General features: G+C 37.6%; 1 protein-coding gene across 1 annotated transcript in view; it reads right to left on the bottom strand.

The window, feature by feature from the left end:
- Positions 1 to 23,306, bottom strand: part of PCNX2 (pecanex 2) — a gene marked incomplete at its 5' end in the record, with an annotated part of 150,298 nt that overhangs the window by 50,041 nt on the left and 76,951 nt on the right. The window contains 4 exons of the mRNA XM_080615762.1: positions 3,538 to 3,667; positions 6,248 to 6,356; positions 18,050 to 18,227; positions 22,417 to 22,558. Coding sequence (XP_080471888.1) covers positions 3,538 to 3,667; positions 6,248 to 6,356; positions 18,050 to 18,227; positions 22,417 to 22,558 — 559 coding nt within the window. The remainder of the gene's footprint in view (positions 1 to 3,537; positions 3,668 to 6,247; positions 6,357 to 18,049; positions 18,228 to 22,416; positions 22,559 to 23,306) is intronic.

Below are 23,306 nucleotides of genomic sequence, written 5' to 3'. Positions count from 1 at the left end.
GGAAATGCAAGATATGTCTACGTGCACTCAGAAAACACCAGGTAGAGAAAATCAAACCAACACTTTAAGGAACAGATGGAACGGTTGCTCGCCACTTGGGCTACTGGCTTAATAGTCCAGCTTTATTAATAAAGATGGCATTTTCTACTGCTAATGTCCAAGGCTTCAACTTTGGATTCACTTTACAGAAAATGAACCAGTTGTTTTTTCCTCATCTCATTTCACATTGTTGGCCCAAATGAGATACAAAAATAAGTTTTCCTTAACTAAAACAAAGAAAAAAAAAAGTTTACTTGACAGCAGTTAAGTGGGAGCATAGCGATGAACAGAAATGACACTCTAAAAAAGTAACCTAATTTATGAGTTCGAAGAAAAACAAAACCGTGATGTTTTGCTATCTAGACTGCTTATCAAAATTGTTTTCAGTTAGTCCAATTAAGAGTTTAAATTATAAAAGATATAACCATGGAATTGACTACCTCTACTTCATATAATCGCAAATGAGTTTTCGGTAGCTAATATAAATGAGATAATTTAATGTAGCCATCAATACAGCAAGGAAGTGTTTGAAAGTGAGTATGCAAAGCAGGCAAAACAAAAAAGCTATATAAAGCTACTGAATAATAAATATAAATAATAAAAAAATCTGCCAGAGCTTCTGCTTCAAATGAGCGTGTATCAGATTGTGCTGTAGCTAACCTGCGACTTGCCATTTTACAATGATATGCAGTGACAAGAGAAGGGGGAATGGCTTTAAACTGACAGAGGGGAGATTTAGATTTAGTATCAGGAAAAAAATCTTCATTATGGCGGTGGTGAGACACTGGAACAGGCTGCCCAGAGAATCTGTAGATGCCCCATCCCTGGCAGTGCTCAAGGCCAGGTTGGATGAGGCTTTGAGCAACCTGGTCTAGTGGAAGGTGTCCCTCCCATGGCAGGGGGCATGGAACTGTATGAGCTTTGAGGCCTCTTCCAACTCTAAACCATTGTATGATTCTGTGGTAATATCCTTAGCTGAACATGTGCATGGCAAAAAGGAAATCTATACACCAGCTTCTCCATCTGTGTGTTCTGTTTTGTCTTACAGCACCTGAGAACTCAGTGCACATCTGGCTGGAGGGCACCATAGCCCAAAAACAGGTCAGTGCAGCAGCCAGAACAACTTTCCACTCCAGTTCAAGTTCCCGATCCTATTTAACTCCACAGCCCTGAAAGAAAGCAATTTTGCCATCCCTTTGAATTTTCAGATGTTGAGGGGTCAAGATTTAAAGCAGTAAAGCAAGACCCAATTCAATTCAATTCAATTATTTAAGTATTTCATATAAAATTTGCCTATTCTTACTACAAAATTACTCCCTTCCCTTGACTTTTTCTGTCTTTCACTGTGTCCCTTCAGTGAACCAGGAATTTTTCAGTTCAGTGCTCACTCTGGTCAATTCTTCATGTGAGCAGTGAAATACTGAAATGGAAACGAGGCAAAGGAGAATCACAAGTGCTAGAGACAAAATGAATATAAATTTAGGAGGAATCATTACATGTGCCTATTATGGGATGCCACAGGTTCAGCCAAACATTTATTTCACTTTGATGAGTATCTGAATCTTCTATGGGGCTATTTTCCACTTCTGAAAGGTTTATGAGGGACAAGCTTGTAGTTTTAAGTGAGAAGATCACAAAAGATACATTAGAATTTCTTATAAACAAAGCATGATTTTTTTCCACAGAGTTTAATTTAAGCATTCATGTTGAAGACAAAGTTGTAGTTACTTCTTATTTTGGAAGGACAAACAGTGGTAGATTAATGTATCAAAAGGGCTAGGTTTTTTTGCACTTGAAGTTTTACAGTTTATGGGTAATAATTAGCTAACTTTGTTTTCAGAAGTTATTAGCACCAACTTCTTCACTTCCCTTAGTGGGAGTCACAGATGGTCAATAATGATGAAAACAAGACCCCTCCCTTATCTAAGTATCAAGCATCAACCATCTTTTGAAATTTCCTTTGAATATCTTCTGTTCATCTCATCTCAAAAGCCTTAGACAAACCAAAATTAAATTAAATCAGTCCGTTCTATTTCTACCTACAATAACATACAGATTTTATGCTAACCTAGCTATACGGAAGTGATGTGCCTACAACCAAGTTTGATTCTCTAACTGGTACCTAGAAATGCCTTCGAAATGCTCTGGTTGAAGTAAAATGTAGCAGATGTTAAAATCTCCACTTCCGACTTAATAATGTTCAAACTTTCTATCCAAAAATGTAAATTAGTCTGTGGGATTAGTGGCAGCTTCCTGCCTTTCCATGACTCCCCTCAGCTTCACTCCTATGAAATCATGAACCTGTTGACCCCCCCAAAAAAGATGTGTAAGAGAATTTTGTTAAGATCTGGCCCCAGTATACAAAACTCAGCTCCCCTCAAAAGCCTCTTTATATGATTTGGCTTTGTCTAAGTAATTGCTTTATACATGACTATGTACACACTCACTGATGCAAGTCAAAATCAAACAAGCTCCTTTGCCTTAAATAATGGAAAAAACAATTACTGTAATTTCTAGTTCTGAATTCTTTTGAGGTGCTCAGATACATTAGTGGCATCAATACAAGAAGTGGGGTAAGTGTAGCACTTCTCACTGGTCTGGCCAAGTCCTAATTTGGCCAATACAATTTTCACTTTATGCAGCTGCAGTAAGTTACTTGAAGCCTGGTTACGTGTTAGTAGGGGGAGAAGAGCTCACATACCGCCCAGAGCACAGGACTCAAAGGACCACCTCCCTCCCCCTTCCCTTAGTCATTGAATCCAGTCCCTAACCTTGCAGACTGTTCATTCATTCCTTGCAAAAAACTACCTCCATCTGGAAAACAAAGTGTTTACAGGTCCCCAGTACTCCTGTTGAAAGCCCATTAGATCCCAGTTACCAAGAGCTTTCAAATTCTTCTGGGCAGAAGGAGCAAAAGCTCTTTACTCAATCATTTCAATATTCTATGTTTGTGTCCTTGTCAAACTGAATGACAGCTACAACCTGACAAAACCATCCAATTCTTAAGTCAAACTCCTAGATCAGATGAAGCAAGAATGACAATGCACACTCGCCATCACTTCACTGTGAGAGTTACTTGCCACATCCCAAATGGTAACACTTAATCAGGATAGTATATAATGTATTAATGCAGCCTGACTTCTAGTGCCAAAGGCTTCACAGATTTAGTTGCTAACACTGGCTAGGCAAGACAAAAATGGCTGACAAGTGGGAGTTTTACTGATTTTTTTTTTTCACGGCTTCATTACTGTACGTCTGTACAACAAATGCAACATGACACCTCATCTGTAACATAAGGATAATTTCTTAAATACATTTGCAGAATAACCAAATAATCATGAAACAGTAAAACACCAGAATCAAGGTTCAAAGATTAACTCTCACACCCTACAACAATTTAAGGATTATCTCTGGAAACAAAAATACCTCCAGAGATGAAACTAATGAGGGCAAAACCTTCATGAATAACGAGAATAGAAGTTTTTTGAACAGTCTTACTTGTAGTTTTTCTCCCAGAACTTGATCGGTCTTGCGTATGATGCGATAAAGATGACACTGCCAAGAAATGGACTCAGTGGTGTAGAAAAGACTGAGGTGGCCAGGGTTTGAAAAAAAAGCATAGCAGAGTCTGAAAACTGCCAGTTAAGGTAATAGAAATTATTTAATTATACTTTTAAACCACTGTTGAGGCAGCTCTTTGAACTGCTTGTTTTTGTGCTTTCGTTCTTATTTATATACCAAAGAGGTGGTAAGGTAAGGAAGGGAAAGGCAGGCAGTGCCAAATTGCCAATTATCAACATGTAATCGGTGGCTTTCAATGCTACACAGCTATAATGGAGGTGACACGTCTGAACAGAATATGTTATTAACTGGCTGACCCTGTCTAATCTTTGCCTGAGGACAGATCCTGAGCGTAGGCAGAGCAGTAAGTGCCCTTTTCCAGCTACCTAGTGTACCTTCTGTAACACAAAGCGCCCTTCCAGAGCCTGACACAGAGCTGAAAGGAAAGCCCCCCCAGATAGCACTTTCTTGGAAATTCTTTGTTCTCTGCACTGGAGTCTGGCTCCTAGTGTGTCTGGTATTCTATTCTGTGAGTTTCTGCTTACTTTGGAATAAGCTAGTATGTGGAGAAACAACTATGCCTCTATAATCCAGCCTGCTAGCTTAAAAGCATGCTTTCATGTTAATTCTTACTGACAAATTAATATTCCATGCTGACTGAAAGGTAAAAAATATTCAGCATTTCATACACTTTGAAATACGTATGAAATGAGAAGGTGAGCAGAGGGAAATGGTAAATATCACACATAAACATCATAATGAATGCCTGAAACCATAGCTTACTTTATATTTAAAGTCATATTTCAGATGGCTGGAAAGCAAGTTAGGAGATGGATAAGGGTACTAAAAAAGATACAAGTTAAAGGAACATGATTGAAACAACCCGAGTAAATTAAATGCTCGGCTTTAATTCTTCATTAATTCAAACCATGCCCATGAAAGCTCAGGAAAAACGGTTTCCAAAATGGCATAAGAGACCAGTTGTCCTTCCTTACACCTCTCTTGGGAGGAAGGTGCTAAAGAAGCTATGAATTGAAGTAACTGAAGTGAAGGAGCCACTATTGAAGTGCAGCAATCAAGTGCATCTCCAACTAAAATTAAAATCAAATCACCGAGTAACAATAGTCTTTTAGCCTACCCTCATAAGAAATATCCCACATAAAGTCCCTCGAGACCTTACAAAACACATTTTAAACACATGCAGCACATTGTGGTCCCATATTTCCATTAAAAGGCTCACTAGCCATGCTTTCAAAGCAACCTGTGAATATTTGCTAAAATACCTCCCTCAAATCCCTCAAACTTTTTAAAAGAAAGTGGCCTGGAAGGGTGTCTTTGTGCATTAGTGAGACTGCAAAATGAGCTGCCCTCTGAGTCTGAAGTTCAAAAACCAACAGAGAGCACAGAGCAGGAAGCGAGTGCATAAAAAAAGTTAAACTGTCACATTACACTGTAGTCATAGCCAGCATTGGCTGCGAAAGAGTAACAAGCATTTACAAGTGTCAGATAAGGAAAGGAAGCATGGGAAATGAAGAGACAAAAAGAGAACAAGGAGGACAGATAGGGACAGCAAATCATGTTTTCTGAAGTGAGCTCTAATGTCATGTTTGATTTAAAAATTGCCACCATGATAAGTCATTTATGACTCTGCTGTGAAGTGTTTGTGTCTAAGACATAATCAGTAGCAACAGTTTTATTTTTGCTGAAAGACATAATGCTCTACTAAATGCACATTGGAAGACATTTTCCATCTGACTTGTGAAGAGTGATTTTAACTGTTTCATATATGTAAATATGTCATGAGAGCAAGTAACAGCACCTGTCTCCCTTATTTACAGTTGATAAGTATAGTGGGCAATTATCTGTCATCAGGGGGGGGTTATTTGATAGCATCCAATTTGCCTTTATTAGGCAATAAAAAAAAAAAAAAAGCCTCTTTACACCAATACTTTAATTATGTCTAATAAAAAATATCAAATTACCACCAAAAACTAACAGGCCTACTTCCTTACTCTGTGTCACAAACCAGGTTTCCTGTTTCTGAAGGACTGCCTTAGTGTTGATGGACATACATTGTTAGTGATAAAACAGAAAGGAAGTGTTAAAAAGAAGAATGCTTCTCAGCACCACAATGAAAAATGTACACTGAAATCTTAAAATCCAGTTGCTTCTGAAACAGAATAAAAAACTAGGACAGTTGCAACAGAAATTGGCTCACTGAAATGAATTTGCACCCGAGATACCAAGTAGAAGCAACTGAGAAAGTAACTTTTTAGAGCTCTGTCAGCCATATGTCCCGCACTTTACAGAACTAGCTTCTGCATACATAGAAGTCCACCCAAGTTGGAGCTAATTTATCAATCACAACATTTCTTTCTGGATGCATCAAAAGTCAGTGCTGATGGTTGTGGTTGGATGGGAAGTGAGCAGGCATAAACAGACCAGTTTGAGTCGGAGTTCAGTTTCCCAGTTTCAGATCCCATGCAGCCAAGACAGAGAGAAAACTATTTCTCAGGAGATGCTCCAAGCATTTTCACATTTTAAAGTAAGTTATCTAGGAATTTCACACCTTGTTCAAACACTGTAAATCAGTTACAAACATGAAGAGGAATTTAAGAATAAAGAAAAACAAATTTATAAAGGATATGAGGTATTGCAAAGAGCTGAGCGAAAACATGGAACGATGATCCCCAGGCAATCTGCCAGGGTGCAATGTATGTCATGATGAACTGCAACTTCTGCAGTAGGTCCCACAGCTGGAAAAACAAAAAGACAACAGTACAAAATGGTGATTTTTTTAGGCACTGATAAAGTTTCAACACTCATGTCTGTAAGTGACACGTTTTAGACCTGTGCCCTGGAATGAATGTGAGATAAATAGATAAATTGTATCATATTATTAGCTTTCAAGCGGATTAAGGCCTTACTTCACCAAAGGCGCCAAAGTATGTTCTTCATTTGAAATTCAAACTTGCAATAAAGTACGTTTTTAACCACCATTCTGAGGTAGCTCCCACATTACCTTTCTTCAAAAGTATGTCTGCTTTAATTATAAAGTGGGAAAACAGGTTCTTTTATTCACTGCATCTATCCTACCACCCGTCAGAAGGTTAGAGGAGAAGACTCCAGGAGAGAGTGGATATAGTGAACAGATGAAGCTCTGTGTGGCTCTGCATGCACAAATCAGACATTTCTCAAGAACACATTTTCATTTATTGAATCAATGGGACAAACCATCACTATGTAAGCATTTGTTTGGCATTAAGCATGAATTGTAGCTGCATTTTCAAGATCAGATCTATCCTACCACAAAAACTTCGCATTAATATGAATTTTTATTGTTGTACAGTACAAATTGAAACACACACACTGAATTTGCTTCTGTTTCCTGTAAAATATGCTTGGTGCTACAACTAGCAGTTTCTGATTGAAGAATGATGTGTACTTACTCCCTAGGATATATTTTTTTTCTGCCAGCTCTGTTGGCATCAGGTCAAAACAGATCTTTTGTCTGCATTGGGCCATCAGATTCTTAGAGCAGAGTAGGCTCCTGACAAAGTGTCAGGAAAGACTTGGCCATCAATAGGCATTAGTGCTCAACACACACAACAAGTTGACAGTGAAAAAGGAGTACATGCAATATTTTGTGCTCATACAGCAAAAGTATGTTGCATTTCTTACAGTAAATTTTCAATTGAGTTAACGAAAACCAAGACATTGCCAACATCCTGATAGACACTGAGGCTATATTAACACATATATTAAATGCTTCTAGGGAATGTTCCCAGGCACTGCTATTGTGTATGTTGCTAAACTGTTAGAAAGGTCCCTGGGAAGGTTTTGGTCTAGCTCAGCACACACTCTTCCAAACAATCCCCAGGCATCCTCTTGAGTGAAAACCCTCCATGATCTGTTTCCAGACGGCAGTTCCATACCTCCACCCTGCGTACAGACTGGGAGAGTTTATTAGCATGAACACAAGCTTCCCCATGACAGCTGGCCTCAGGAATAGAGCATGGTTCTAGGCACACTTAATTTAGTAGTATGTTGGTAGTCAGAGAGGATGCACCTTCACTGGCTAACTCATTTCATCTGTCCTTAAGTTACCAGCCCAGTTAAGTAACCCAGTTAAGTAACACTTGGTCATCTGCATCCACAATGGCAGTGCACTTAAGATGTTTCATTTACCTTCTCTATGAGATGTTGTAAATAATTGCAAATTAATTGGGAGGGAAGTAAGACTGATTAATAGCATAAATGTGTTTTGGTCTTTGTGCTACCAAATGATCACAGAAGCAGTTGTTAACTCCAGTTTTAACCAGTGTCACACTAACTCAAATTCCAACCTTCCAGTTGAGATGCAAACAGTGTTTCACGTGCTTTCTGTGCTTTGGCATGACTCAGGTTAGCTGCAATAAGCAAAATATGGATTATATTAAATTTTGCACAGGCATACTATTTAAAACCAGCAAAGCCCTGGTAAAAAAAAAAAAAGCCTTTATGATTTAAGGCATACCCTGGTTACCCCTACCTATGAGAAATTTGTACTTGGCAATTTTGTATTCTATTACATGTGACTTGAAAACTACAACATTATATAAAGTATGCAAGTAAAATTGAACTGAAACTAGAATTGGCTTTTATTTTAAAGTATGCAAGTAAAATTGAACTGGAACTAGAATTGGCTTTTATTTATTTGAACCCTGTTTGGCAGGTTGTGGGGTTGCTTTGTTTTGCTTAATTTTGATTTATCTGAAATGTCTGAATAAGCAGCCGTGAGAAAAATTTTATCTGCTAAACGGTTTAAGTGAAGGGCTGAAAAAGCTGATGACTCACATCTGAAACCTCAAAAAATTGGAAACTGCAGCATAACCAGCAAAGTTCTGCCTGTTACAGATTGAAATCACAAAGCCATAAATCACTCCAGCTGTGCTCAAAGATCTGGGTTCATCAAAAGGTTTTCAAACCTCAAATGAAATTCACATTTCACATTTGCTAGGAAACCAAATCCAGAAGGAAACCCTTCTGGCTTCCTGTTCCATTACACTGTTTTAATCATTATTTAATATTTACACATTCTTGCAAAACAGGCCACGGAGCCCAGTTTCCCTGTTGCTTCTAACCAGCCCTACTACTTCTACACCCACCACTGCTTGAACTTGCTGTTGTTTCTTTCAACATGTGCCTCTTGGCTAATGTTTCTACAAGACAGGCAATGGAGCTCATTTCCATTCACAAAACATGAACGTAAGAAGAACACTCTAATGAATATCTCTTGGGTTTTGGGAGCCTTGTGACAGTGCACCTAAAGGCCTGGAAATGTGCGATTTTCAAGCTACTGCTTTCATTAAGAGTTGTCAAGTGCCTCTATTAATTTTCAAATCACTGCTTCCAGGACATGTTTTGCAGAGCGTCTTAGGGTAACATGTTGTTAGCGTTTTACACATCTAACTATAATTGCTAAGGGTGATGATCCCTCACAACTAAATTATAGAGATTTAGGAAGGGTGGGGACTTGGCTTTAAATTTCCTCCTTTTTATCTTGCTAGAATCACCTGAAAAAAATATTTCTCCTTGTCAGTTTTACCCATTTACAATATGCTTTCTCCTATATCTGACATAGGAACTTCAGGGAGTCACAAAGCACTTCTGCTTTCCTCACAGAAGGAAACTGAAGCTGCTAAAAACTGCCTTTATAAATAGAAGGAAGCTGATCCTCAGAAACAGTTACTCTCATTTTAACTAGAACTAACAGCATTTTAGTTTTCAATAACTCTAAGACACCAGCTAAAAAGGAAAATCTTCAATTTTTTTTTTAATTTTTGTTTTTGGTCAGAAATTATATAGGATTAGAAAGGGTTAGGAAAACCAAAATCTATCTGGAGTTGAATCCAGCGAGGGAAGTAAAAGGCAACAGGAAAGACTTCTACAGGTATATCAGCAAAAACAGACTGGGGAAATGCTAAATGGGGCAGAGGACCTGGTGACAAAGGGCACCAAGAAGGCGAAGGTACTCAGTGCCTTCTTTGCCTTGGTCCTTACTGTGTAGCCTTCAGGAACTGCAGGCTCGTAAGACCTGTGGGAAAGCATGGAGAAATGAAGCCATCCTAAGTAGTGAAGGATTAATTAGGGGTACATTTAAACAAACTAGACAAAAACACTTCCATGGGACCTGCATGGGACACCTCAGTCCTTCTGTGGTCCTGTGAAATACACGATTTATCCTCAGTAAAGTTTTGTTTGAATGAGGGCAATGACTTGCTCCTGAGGGTGTGAAGGATATTTTTTAACAGTGCTAGGTACAAAAAGGAAACCTTCTCATCCAAAGTGAAAGTGGGAAACAAAACCTCAAGCACAACTGCACTTTAAACTCTTTCTAACAATTTCTTTAAACACGTATAAAAGCTTAAGACTTCCACATCCCAGTTTAGGATGATTTATAAAAGAATATTCTTATTAAGCCTTCTTATATCTTCCATGTTTTCTAGAGTTCACTAAGCAGAAAAAAAAATACATTATTTAGGGGACATAAAGTTCTAATATTCCTAGATATCTTTACTCATGTGGCAGTTTTGCACAGTAAAAAGGTTTTAAGTCTTTGATAAAGAATTTAAATTATCAGGATATTCAGTGAATTTAAACCAGCATCTTCCCACTACTGTCAAGTTGAAGAACAGAACATGCATCCATCTTTCATATTTATTTTATGTGGACACACACATTTTATCATCTTAATCATGCTTAAGTCTGAGTTCTGAAGCCTCTACAGACCTCTGGCACATAAGCTAGTATTCTATATGTCTATAAATAAAACAAAGGCAATGACTTATCTTTAAAGGTCAAATTTAAATAACATTACAAAGTAGAAGTTAATGGAAATTAGTTAACATACATAAAGAAAGAAGATTTTGGGAGTCTGAAACATCACTAAATGTGATGTCCTTTTCTCAGTTTGGAAGATTTCAATAAAGTAGGCAGAGATAAACACCTGAATTTAAATTACACTGAATGCAAGATGGAGACTACGCAATGCTTTCAGCTTTTGGCAGCCTTTCTATCTTTTTAGCATCTGTTGGGACTCTGCGTGGGCAGACTCCTTGGCAATACTGGCACTAAATAATGCGTAAACATTAACATTTTCTTGCTAAGCTTGAATTTCACTGTGTTTTAAAAAAGTATATGCAGAAATTGGTTTTAAACAAAAATAACTGTCATATATATACGGCTATATGCTCTGCGTGTAACACAAAATTGAGAGATTAAAAAAATTAAATCCAGAAAGCAATTATTTCCTGCTTTGAACAGTTATTTCTTTATGTTTCCATTCAGATCCTGAGAACTTGAGATAGATTTGAACTCAAGGCTCTCAGATACTAGGGGGTATTTAATTTTTTCATGTTAAGCTAATTCTGGTCAATTGGTAGCTCCAAGCCTTGGAAGTAAATTCTAATAACTTTTGGCAATTTATTTTTTCTTTTTGTATGTCAATAAAAATTAAGCTACATCAGAGGAAAATTTGTGAGAATGTGTTTATGGATATGAAATTAAACTTAAGTGGAACAATTTTATTCCAGTTCATGGCTTTGCTTTGCACATCATTAACTTTCTGGTCTTTATTTAATATTGTTTAAAACAAACTTCACTTATAAAATCCTACGAAACAAAGTTTACTGCAAATATTAAAGGTTTTTAAAGCTTGTGTCTTAAGTCATTGTGACATTCTATTGGTGTATTTCAACAGCACTGTGTTTGAATCTACAACAAATACTTTCCAGGCTGTCTTTATTTGCACCTGCTTACAGACAATTGAAGCCTTTATATGGTGGAATTTCAAGTTCATTGTCTAATGCAACACATACAAGATGATCAAAATATAATCAGTCCAAGGCTCAGATATAAACCTCTGAGGAATATATTCCTGAAACACAACGTCCAGCACTTAACATCGACAGTGTACAAAACGGGAATGGTTTCAACAGTTTAAGTAACAAGTCTCTCAGAAGCCTTACATTTGAAGTTAAATGTTAACCATCAGCCAGAAGTAAGTATGATGAGGATTATAACAATAAGACAATGATAAAACCTAACAGTCCTGGATCTGCTTATGGCAAATGCTGCTTCTTCCTACATTGACAGCTGATAGCGAGATCCAAGGGAAAGAGCGTGTGGTATAGCAAGAAACCATCTCCCATATCTCCCAAGGTGGGCAAAAAGGACAAGATCAAAGCTATTCAGCTTAATTTGCAGAGGGCCAGACAACTGAAATAAATCAGATGATCCAGCCTCTTCAGTGAAGCCTTCATAGGCATGGCTCCTGCCAAAGCTGCATCTCCCCAGAAATCTTTACTAAAGGCAGAGATAAAAAACGCACAGAGCAAGTTGCGTGCTGAAGTGCCAGATAGTCAAGATTCCTCTTTCAGTGCCTGCATCAACAGATACAGAACGCACCTCTATCAGCATGAACGTACATGAGTACAGTCCTCAGTGTGTAGAGAACAAGACTGACCCAGGGAGTGGGTGTATAACTCCCTGCACCTGAGTGCATTTGTCTATTCTAAACAAGAAACAAACAAAGAGAGAGAGAAAATGCAATTTGGGAATAGTGTCAGGAATGAAGTCTGGCAAAGAGGTCAGTTGCAGAAGGCTGAATGAAAAATCAATTAAACCATTTCTCCAATATTAAAAGGAAACATGAACTGTACAGTGCTCAAGAGAGTTAAGGACTCTATGGAAAATACCACTGGGATTATCCTGTCAAATATCAGATGTAGCCTTGGGTATTTTACTTAGCAGAAAGTGTCTTAACAGGGCTTATATGCCAGATATCAAAAGTTGAGGAAACAGCTGAGAGCCAAGAGGTTGCAGATGATTAAGACACTGGAATTCAGTATGCAAGAATGGCAAGAAATGGATTAAAATATGAATTAAATACTTGGTGCCAGAAGCTTTGAAGTGAAACATCAGATTAATGGAGGATGAAAAATCAGAAGGGGAAAGAAAAAAGAGTTAGGCTTTTGACTTCTCTGTAGCACCTACATCAATCAATGAGACATGCCAACTAACCAAGAGTTTTATTGCCACAAAGGCAATAACAAGATCCAATAGGTTAATTACTTGACTTCAGCAAAGCACCAAGAAGGTCAATGCACTTGGTAGTACTTTCTCATAAAATGAAGGAAAACAAGACGACATGCATAATTTCTTTCTTGTCCAAGGGACTGTGTGTGGATATTGAAAATTAAGCCTGATCAGCACACATCTGGCAGCTTGTTACAAACTGGCTGTCTTAGCTGGAGTTACTCCGACATAAAGATCATCTTTCATAAATGTGCGACACTGGATATTATGGCAGAAAGAAGTATGCAGAAACAGAAAAATTCCTATAAAAAGAAAAATAATGCAGATTCCTTATTAACTGGAAAATGTATTCTGGGAAAGAAGGAAAAAAATCCGACAGAGAAATTGTATTCTTAAGTGAGCTCAGCAGGGGTAAGAGTACTTAGGCAAATGAATTCAGTGTTAATGAAGTCAAATTTAACAAGCTCTGGTTCCTTGATTATTTTGCCTTATGCATGAAGACAAATTCAAAATCCTCAGAGGACTTGTCTATAAGAAAATATAAGGTGATTTTATATTTTAGTATTGCTAATTAGTTCATCCACACACACAAATTAAGAGGCCATTAATCTGCTTGCCAGTAACATACAAGACACTGAAAGAGATAAGAAGTTGTAGTCCTATACATTAGAGGGTTAATGACACTGAGTCTTATAATTACCATTCAATCTGTGTGGTAGATGAGTGTGTAAGCTAGGGGTGGCTCTTTCTTTAGGGTTTAAAGGAAGCTATACAGATTTGTCAAAAAACCCCCAAACATACTCTAAAGTACACATATTTCTCAGTTGTGCTCTACAAATGAGAGTTGCTGGTAGAAGAGCCAGTTTACTAGTTTGGCATATGGGAATCCTCAACTGCTGCTGGTTGCTCCCAGTAGCGAGTAGACTGGCAAATAAAAAAAAAACCACTATTTTTCTCTTTTCTTTGTAGTAGCTAAGTGCATACTACAACCAGAAACATCCACAATCACACTACTGAGGGTTTTTTTGCTGTCTTTGCTCCTTCAGCTAAACATCAGTTCCACTTGAGATTCCAAAAGCAGTTCAGGGAGACACTATGACCCCTGCTCACAAGCAAGTTTGAGAGGATTCCCATTGCACTGCATGAAATAAAACTCCACATCTTTAAGAGAAAACGCAACAAAAGAGCTGTGGATAAGCCTTGCCCTGAGCATCTTTGCTAATATCTCATCCAGTTCTAAACTGATACCTTGCTGTTCAAATGATTTTCGTTGGTTTTTACTTCAAACTTAACAATATCTGTTTATTCTTGACTTGAACAGTTGTTACTCCATATATCTGGCAGCTCACACATCTGGCAAGGAGGGCAGTGCTGGGCACATTGGTTTTTGTTTGTTTTGGGGTTTGTTTGTTCGGTTTGGGGTTTCGTTTGTTTTTTATCTTTCTGTTTTATCACACTGAAGAAAGGTGGACTTGATGAGCTATAACATGATTTAACCACCCATATGTTGTGTGTGTTAGTTCTTCAGTTAAATATTATGTCAGTAGACATCAGAAGGGTGGAAGAAAGGCCTACTTTTAATCATTCCCAACAGTTTATTCAAATGGGTTAATATTCCCACATTTTTTACCCTATTACAGAAAAAGTCACAGAGATTGTCCTACTATTAGAAATCTAGGAAGAAATCTCCTGTTATATATTCAATCTTTGCTACGCCTATGAAGAATATATTCTCAGTTATTTGTGGTTTTCCATTTTCCACTACTATGAACATTCTTATTAACCTTTGCACTGACGTCATCTCCTAAAAAGCCTAGGGAGAGCAACTGGCTCATTTGAAAAGTTTACACAGAGTCATACAGACCAAGAAGACTTTCTTGATTATCCGGTTTGACTTCCTAGAGAGCAAACATCAGAGCATTACACCCACAGTTTTTGAATAAGCAACCACATTTTTTTAAAAGACCATTCAGCTTTGATTTAAAGTATATAGACAACAGGAGTTTTGGACAGAAGAATCCCAGGCTGTAGCCAAGGGGACAAACTGGGCCAGCTACATGGAAAACTTTAGCATAAGAAAGATGGAGAAGTCCTGTTCCACTTGAATTGAAAGCTGCAATCATTCTTAAAACCAAGACAGAAAGTCTTTCCTAACTGTTTATCTTGCTCTCTTAGCAAGGCAAGGCAATCTAAAAGATAAAACAGCCCACTCTGCATGTGCCTAATCAACTTCTAGCACTGTTTTCATGCTCCATAACGTGTCAAAATGTAAACAGCTAATGATTTTTTAAAAAAGGGGTTAATTAACTGTTGCATTAATAAGTCCTATGCTGTTAAAAACACAAAAAAAATCCAGGTTGATTAAACAAAATCGTCAGGAATAGAACTGAATAGACTCTCTTGTTCTCTGTGAGAGTGTGGGTGGCATGGCTATTTACAAACAGAGATAAAAATCGGCGAGCAGCAATTTGGACTTCCATGCCTCAACTTGTTCAGGGAGCTTCTGATTTGACTAAAATACATTAAATCAATGGCACAATGGGGAAAATGAGGCAAACACAATCAGTGAGATGTTCAGAAATATTCTACCCAACATTATTAGCAAAGTTTTATTCAATGTACTCCGCTTCAAGAGTCACTGGTGCAGTTATGAATGTCTGCTGAATTTAGATGCCTTCTTCCCTAGTGGCTGGCAGAAGAAAATAAATGCTTACTACCACAGTGCTTTGAGAGCATGCAAATATTCTTTCGTGGGGTAACCATGCTTAAAAATTACCATCAGTATGACTAAGGCACAGCACTTCTAGTCTACCTTAATTCAGAGGGAGGTAAATTGACATTTTCAATGAGTAAGCAGAAATCAGCCATGAATGTAATAAGTTCTGCATAGCCAAAGGTGATGGTAACAGAGACTATTTCTGTTTGGTTTTTTCTTTTCTTTTTTAATAGTTGTAAACACAAAAATGACTGAACCACAGATGAACAGAATCTGTGAACACCCATACAGCTTTTTACCTATAAAGGAACAGAGCTGGATGCAGCTTGCTTAGGGCCTATAGTATGGAATAAACACATCATCTTTATCATCAAAAGACCATATCCTTTACTGAAGTTCCACAACATTGAGTTACTTAAAGTTCAGACCTTAATTAGGGTAAAAGAAAACTTATGCCCTTTATGATTTGAAATTAATAAGACTTCAATTGCTATCATCTGCAATGCTGTTTTTCAGATTGGCTTTAACTATCATTGTGTAACTGCATGTGCTTTTGTAATATAAGGAACTCAACCGTTTAGCTTCAATTCTTTTTTTAAATGAAATAAGAAAAAGTCCACTTGATGAACTAATGACCTGCAAAATTTCAAATATCAAATATGAAGAAGTTGGCAGATCAGTGCTAAAACTACATTTTAAAAATGTGACTATAGTGCAAGCTTTTAGTCTAGTAGAGTAGGAATTAATCTAGCAAATATCTCTGCTTAATTTGGTATGCATCTTTCATTCATCTCATTCTTATTGCTACCACTATTCTTTCTACTGTAAACAGTAGCTTCAAACTGATCAAGCAAATTCCCCCAAAACCCCGCTGAAAGCCTTTAAAGCACTCTCTTCCAAAACCAGTCAATAATCCACACCAGTCTGTTGTGCCATGGTCATGAGGTCAACATTTTCAAAAGAAATAATGAAACTTTCAATTCTGGTGAGCTAATTTTTTGATCCTGGAAAGAGGTTTTTGGAGAATGAGTTTTAGGCCTAAATAATCCATTATCCAGATGTGGGATGTTGACTGATATGCATCACTGACACTCTTATCTGGAGACAGAAATCCACCACCTACACAGTAATACAACAAATACTGAAAACTGACATAATGTTACCTCTTCATCCCTTTCACTGCTCATCTTCCGCTCCAATGTAAGAAGCTTAAAAAATAAACTCTATTTTAGGATCAAAGAGCATGAGGCAGGGGTCCTTTCTAAAGCGGGGCTTTGTATCATCTCTTCTCCTTTTCTTCTGCCCTTCCTCCCCAGTACTTGATGCCTCACTCCAGCAGACAAAGCAGAACAACACATCTGAGGGTTGAAGGCTTGAAGCAGGTGAAGCTCCTACTGTAGTGTGGTCTAAGAGTTCAAGGAAAGAGCCCAAGTTCCCAAAGTTGTTACTCCTCCCTCTACTCCTCCCTTACAGCAGCACAGAAATAAACTGGGAAAAGCATATTTCTTCTGCACTGTCTGCCTGAATGACTGGAACTCCCAACGTAACACCAATTAACTTGTCCTTTTCCTTAGGAAGCTTGAAACTTCCAGGTGGGCATGAACAGCAGTGTGAGCTGATGCTCCTTCCGTAGAAGGGCTAAATATCTCCATGCGCATTATTGGACATCTCCACAGCACATGCAGCAGTTATCGTGGAACCATACCTTTCTGCTCTCAGAAATGAAGTTGTGCTAGCTGGTCATACTCACACATATGGTAGGAATATTTTAGAAAAAGAAACCAACCAAACAGGCCTGACCAAGGGGAAAAAAAAAAAAAGGCAAAAAAGTGAAAACAGCAACAAAACCACCTCAACAGAATTACCCCTGGGCAAACTGGATCATATGTTATGGCAATCAGGGACCACCACGTTTAAAAACAGAACAAAATATAAAAAGCTGGTAAAGGCTTTAGGCAAGTCTTCAATACTTTCTCATGTTTTATCAAGGTATGAGTTAAACCTGCTTCTTTCACTGAAACAGCATAAACAGCCAATCAAGACAGAACCTGGTCTGACTGAGGAATAAAGGTTTGGGTTTGTTTTGGTTTTTAAGTAAATTCAACTAGATGACACTTGGAGAGTTAACAATGTTAAAGAGTGGAAGGAGGTCTGAGGTTAAGGGTAAGGGCAGCATCACAAGGCTAACAGACTTTAAACAGGAAAAAGAAACGTTAAGGCTGACATTAGGAAAACATTTATTATCATGAGGATGATTAGATAATGGAATAATTTCCCAAAGGAAGTTGTTGAGTCAACCACTAGAGGCATTCAAAGGAAACCTAGATGAAAACACCAAGCGATTGATCTGGAAAGCAGCCCTCCACTAATGACCCAAGAGGCTCTTTCCAACTTGTTGAGGATTCTCCTCTTGAGAACAAGAATTCCAAACTTTCTATAGCAACACGTGAACAAACATTGAAGAAAATCAGCGAAGACACTTAACTGGAGCCTTGTTTTCAGTTTACACATTTTCTCCTCCATAGTATAATAATCTGTGCCCTTATATGCATTCATTGCTTCTAAAAAAAAATCCTACCACACATTGATCAGCACAGTGACACTAAGAAGATAACTAAAGCTATGAAATAAAGCTATAGGAGCTATAAAACTTGCCTTATGAAACACAATGGACATCATGAAGAAATCCAGTAAGAAATTTTCTGAAATGTCTCTGTAGTCAAAGTGGAAGAAGATTACAGTAAAGCTCAAAGTAACAAATTGATTAATAGGATTACAGAATGAGGAGCGGAGAAGTTTCATCCCAGCAACTGTTATCAGGATAATATCACAGCTGTAAGAAAGGCAGAAAGAAAAACCTAATCAAGTCAAAGTCATAAACCATTAAATTATGAAGCTCTTAAATACAAAAACCAGATGTGTTTTATATTGTCATGTGTATCTAAATCTACACATATTATTGATTTGATATTAATTCTATGTTCTTTTAATAATTACATTTATTTTTCCCATGTGCAACTTCATGTTTTTGCTTTACAATTTTCACACACTGGTAATCTGAAATGAAGAAATAACTGTACTGAAAAGAGTAGTATTGACTATTAAAAGCCAAGAATCTAGAAAGAATATTTTTATATAGCTCTTAAAATAAAATTTCAGAAATTTCCATTTGGAAAATATTTTGGCACTTCCATTAACACATTACTGTAATTTGAAAAAAATATCTTGAACTCCAGCTTTTTTTATTACTAGAAATTTCACTTGATGACAGAATTTATAACTATTCTCTTAATTTCATTACACACAATGACAAAATTCTGGATAGAAACACGCATAGACATTAAGTGCTTAAAATTCTTACCATTGTTCTTGATCACAAGGTCAACTATATACAGTAATTCCTTCATCAGATGAAAAGAAAAGGTGTTGCATCTATGTGCTGTAAAACGCATATAATCTGTATTTTACTCTCCTTTACTATAGTTCAGAGAGTGAACTTAAGCTGAGAACTCTTAAACAGTAAGCGACCACACAGAAAATCAAGAAGTCTAATCTTTAGAAATTAAAGGGCTTGCTGCTGTATCTTCAAGACCATGGCTCCAGACCATGAACACTTGCATGGTCCTGTATTTTATCCAACAACCACTAAAAACTACAGGAACAGAGTCAGGAGCGGGAATTGGAACATATGATTCCCCACTCCTGTAAGAATTTCCTTACCACCAGAGCAGGAGGAATCAAAAAAACACCTCCCATAGCTTCTTCTTTCCTGATTAAGTGCTTAACAGTTGATACCTATTAAATTAAATGGACAATGCCACCTTCTATATAAAGGTTTTTAAAAGGAAGAAAATCAAAGCAGTATTTGTGAACTCAATCCTGATCACATAATAGGGATGCTGCCAAACAGCTCTCAGCCCAAAACCTTTGGGTTTCTGGATCCTAGTCTGAATAAGAGACAAGCGATTTATGCAGAAAGCTCTGGGCATGTTCAGGTTCATTAGGAGGCTTGAAGCATCACGCCAAACTCAGGAGTATTAGTGGTATTAGGTACCTTCAGGGTTTTCTGGCAGTTGCCATGGCTGACACTTGACAGGCCAGAAAGCTCTAAACTTTGAAAGGTCTTAAACTTTTTTTTAACTCTTAAACCTTTTTTAAAGGTTTTCCTCATTCTCGCAGGGCTCATAAGTCTGCACATTTTCAGGTTGATTTTATTTTATGTGGCATTTATTCATTACTGTGGCATTTATCCATAGCACAGATGCAACTTTATTTGAATGCAGGTCATTCTAAAGGATCACCAGGACATCACTGTTGGAATGAAATGCCAAGTTTACCTTATTTCTCACTTTTTCAAAGCTGTTCTTTTCAGTTTGCCCCAGAATTCTGAATGGAAAATCTAGTGACTAAGCTAAATAGATTCTGAAACCAACAGAAGTCATCCCAGTGTGTCCTGTATGAACCGGTTGGATCTCTCATTCTTCTGAAAGAAGAAAATTCTTGCAACACTGAGGAATTTCCACATGGAAAACTTACAGATCATAGAGCAAAAAGAAGACATTTTCTTCACTGGATCTATTAACATGCAAAAAAATTTCACCCAAACATGACATTTTATAAAATAATGCTCTCAGGCAGGGGAAACAGAAAATAATACACTCATCATCCCTCTTCTTTAAGAATACTGCCACACAAGATGCTTTTTCCTTGGGCCTTAATTCTCAGCAGATAGAAAGTAAGAGAGAGCAAGAAGGGGAGCTTATTTCTGAAGCCTCTGTGGCAGGTAACATGGACAAGCATTGGAGATTGTCAGCACGGGTCCCATTAATAACCATCACATCAGGGTCTAGAAAGCTCAAGCTAACTCCTGACCATGAAGGAGCTGTTCTGCCTCCTCAAGAAGCAAATCACCTCAGTCCTTTAAATCACAAAGCAAGATGAAGCTTCTTCAAAAGATACATGAAAATCAAGAAAAACTCCAAAATCAAGTCAAGCAAAATGTACTACCTCAGATACTTTAAGACACAGAGAAGAGTTCCTGCCCTTCTCTATGGTATGATGTGGTCTGATCCTTGGGTGGTCAAGAACTAAGGAATGTTCCAACAACAGGAAATGGGTATTTATGTATTACCCATTAAATGGGTATTTATGTATTAAATTATGTATATATTATTATGGGTATTTATGTATTAATTATAATTTATGTATTAAGTCAAGAACTAAGGAATGTTCCAACAACAGGAAATGGGTATTTATGTATTAAAGCAGAGAAAGTACAACCCTCAGTAACACTGTCTATGAAAGAAGCAAGAAGAATCCAGGATCCCTCATGGGCTTACAGAGTTGAGAGGAAAGAGTAGGATCTGAAGACAAATGTTTTGTGTGTGGTATTTACATAGTAGCCGTAGGGAAAGCATATTAAAGAGGAGTGTCACAGAAGAAGGGATACTGGGAGTGTTGTGGGTAGACCTCCAACAAGTTAAAAACACAGGTTTTAAATCCAAGGTGATCACACAGACACAAGGGGGATGGGGAAGGAAAGGATTGTCTCGGTATTCCCCTAGAGGCCAAGCAATCACAGGCAGACAAATGTAATTACTGTCTTTAATCTCAAGATTTCTGGGGGACTGACTCACTACTTCTGAACACTTGAGGGAGGTGCTACTTTAAAGTGCAACCTAGCTTGGAGGAATGACTGTGTAAAAATAGCACCTTCCTAACCCTACATATTTGCTTTGTGCATGTATTCAGTCACGTCTGCTAACTAGTAACAAATGACATTTTGATTACTTTTTAGTTCACTCAGCCTTGCAGAACCAAATAGAAGGAAAAGTGTGAACTCAGTTTCACCCTGGACAATACAGCTAAACTCCTGAAGCACCTTGGCATCTCCCAAATACCTGAGGGAAAAAGGTCAATGGGGAACTACACAGGCTATCTCTGACTGACTGGTGACAGTCTCTTTGGAGAAGCAGCTTTCTGGGAGGAATATGCAGAAAATTTGACTAACGCCCTAGTCCTAGTTTCAGCCCCTAAAAGCAGGATCCACCTTTTCCTTCAGGTTGTGCAGTTCCTAAAGCTGTGTTGCTCTTCAAGAGAGAATAATACTTAAAAAACCATACAATTTTTATATCAAAGTTCTTTTTTCTATATACTTACAGTTAAGAATCTGAATTATTATTAATACTGAGGAACTCCTCCCCCCCCACCCCACTGTTTTTTCTCCTACTGGAACCTTCCTTCCTGAACACAGGCTGTTTCTTTGTTTGTATCATCTGCATCCCTGTCATTCTGATAAAAAGACTGCAGAACCTCTGCTCACTGGGGATGCTGCAGTCACTAAGCCTGCTGAATATCTGCAGTAGGCAAGTCACTGATCAAAATATTTACCATAAAAGGCTGTCTGTAAGGATCATACTGTGAGACCATGGAGCAGCATCACCAGTTCTGCTTAATATCAGAGACATCAGACTTCGGAAAAACTTGTATCCCTACCTTTCTCAAACCATTCCTAATGCAGGACTACCCATCATTCTTCACTGTTGAATATTTTATTCAGTCTTGCTGTAAAAGGCTTGCCTGGTGAAGCTTCTGATAACTCCTTTGGGAGACACGCCATAGTCTTATAACTCCTCAGTTAGGAAATATTTCCTGATATCCAACCTAGATTTCTCATTTTCATCTGATTAATTCTAGTTACCCCACTGTGTTTACGCCCAAACACCTGCAGCCTGGTATACTGTGTCTTGCTTTTAATTGACATTTAGACATTCCATATATATATATATCTATCTATATATAGCTCTTTAGTCTTTTAATTTCTCTCTTTCTCACTGGAGTCATGTCTTAGCATGTGCTAAGGTAGCTCTGCTTTTTTCTTTCAGCAAAGCCAATGATTATTGTATATTGAACTAGTAATGCACAAAACCCGTGACAAGTAGACTTATTTAAGAAACATGTTTAATTTCTCATTCTTCAGTCTAAAACCAAATATTCTACTATTTGAGTTATAATTTACTTACTGTGTACCAAGCTTCTTGTATTTACTAATTGAGAAAGCATCAATGGTGAGGGCATTCAGTATTATAGCTGGATACAAAATGTATTTCTCAAAGCACTGAAGCCACACATAGAGCCTTTCAAACCACATCAAATGAGCAGCATCTGAAATAGAAATTCAGATAACAGATCATTTCACAAAATTATCAGCATTTTTTGCACTGCAATATCGTAGAAGAAATGAGTTAGCTGACATTAACAATCAACCAACTGATTTATGAAATAACAGAATTCATAATTATTTTGTAATTTGAATTTAGAGAGTATCTGCTTTGCTGCTTATAACTGCACTCATGAGAAACGCTCAGAAATTAAGATGATACATGCTAGATGGTAGTTTCTACATAATCCAGTTACTTAGTCCCTATATCAAATAGCACTTTTAGTGATGCAATGACTCCAGAGAGGCCCTCTCCAACTCCAGCACTGACCTGGTGAATGATCTAGGGAACCTCATTTGAGCTCTGTGCCTCTCCTTCCTCATCTTAGAGTGGCAAAACACTGTTCATTGGACTGCAAAGTATCACTGACCTCACTGATAAATTACATATCCTTTGAGATCTAAAGACTGCAGAATTAACAGGGGCTAGAAACTGCCACTGATGTTTCTTGAAACACTTAAAACAGCCATTGTAAAAGGTATCTGCCAGGATCACATCATTCATGAGTAAAGAATATCTTTTTTTGCAGTAGACTTTTCTAACAACATCAGTGCTTAATATGAGTTTTAAACAAGAACTGAATGTTCAGTGCAATTCAATTCCTATGAGAACTTACTTAGCTGACCTGAGTGCAGAAACACTTGTGTACAGACAAGAATAATGTCTTTATTCTCAACTGAGCTCAGCTAGAC

The sequence above is a fragment of the Psittacula echo genome (genome assembly GCF_963264785.1).
Source record: "Psittacula echo genome assembly, chromosome: 4".
In the NCBI taxonomy this organism is placed as follows: domain Eukaryota; kingdom Metazoa; phylum Chordata; class Aves; order Psittaciformes; family Psittacidae; genus Psittacula; species Psittacula echo.
Note: the sequence above shows the minus strand (reverse complement) of the source record. Positions and strands in the feature narration are given on the sequence as shown.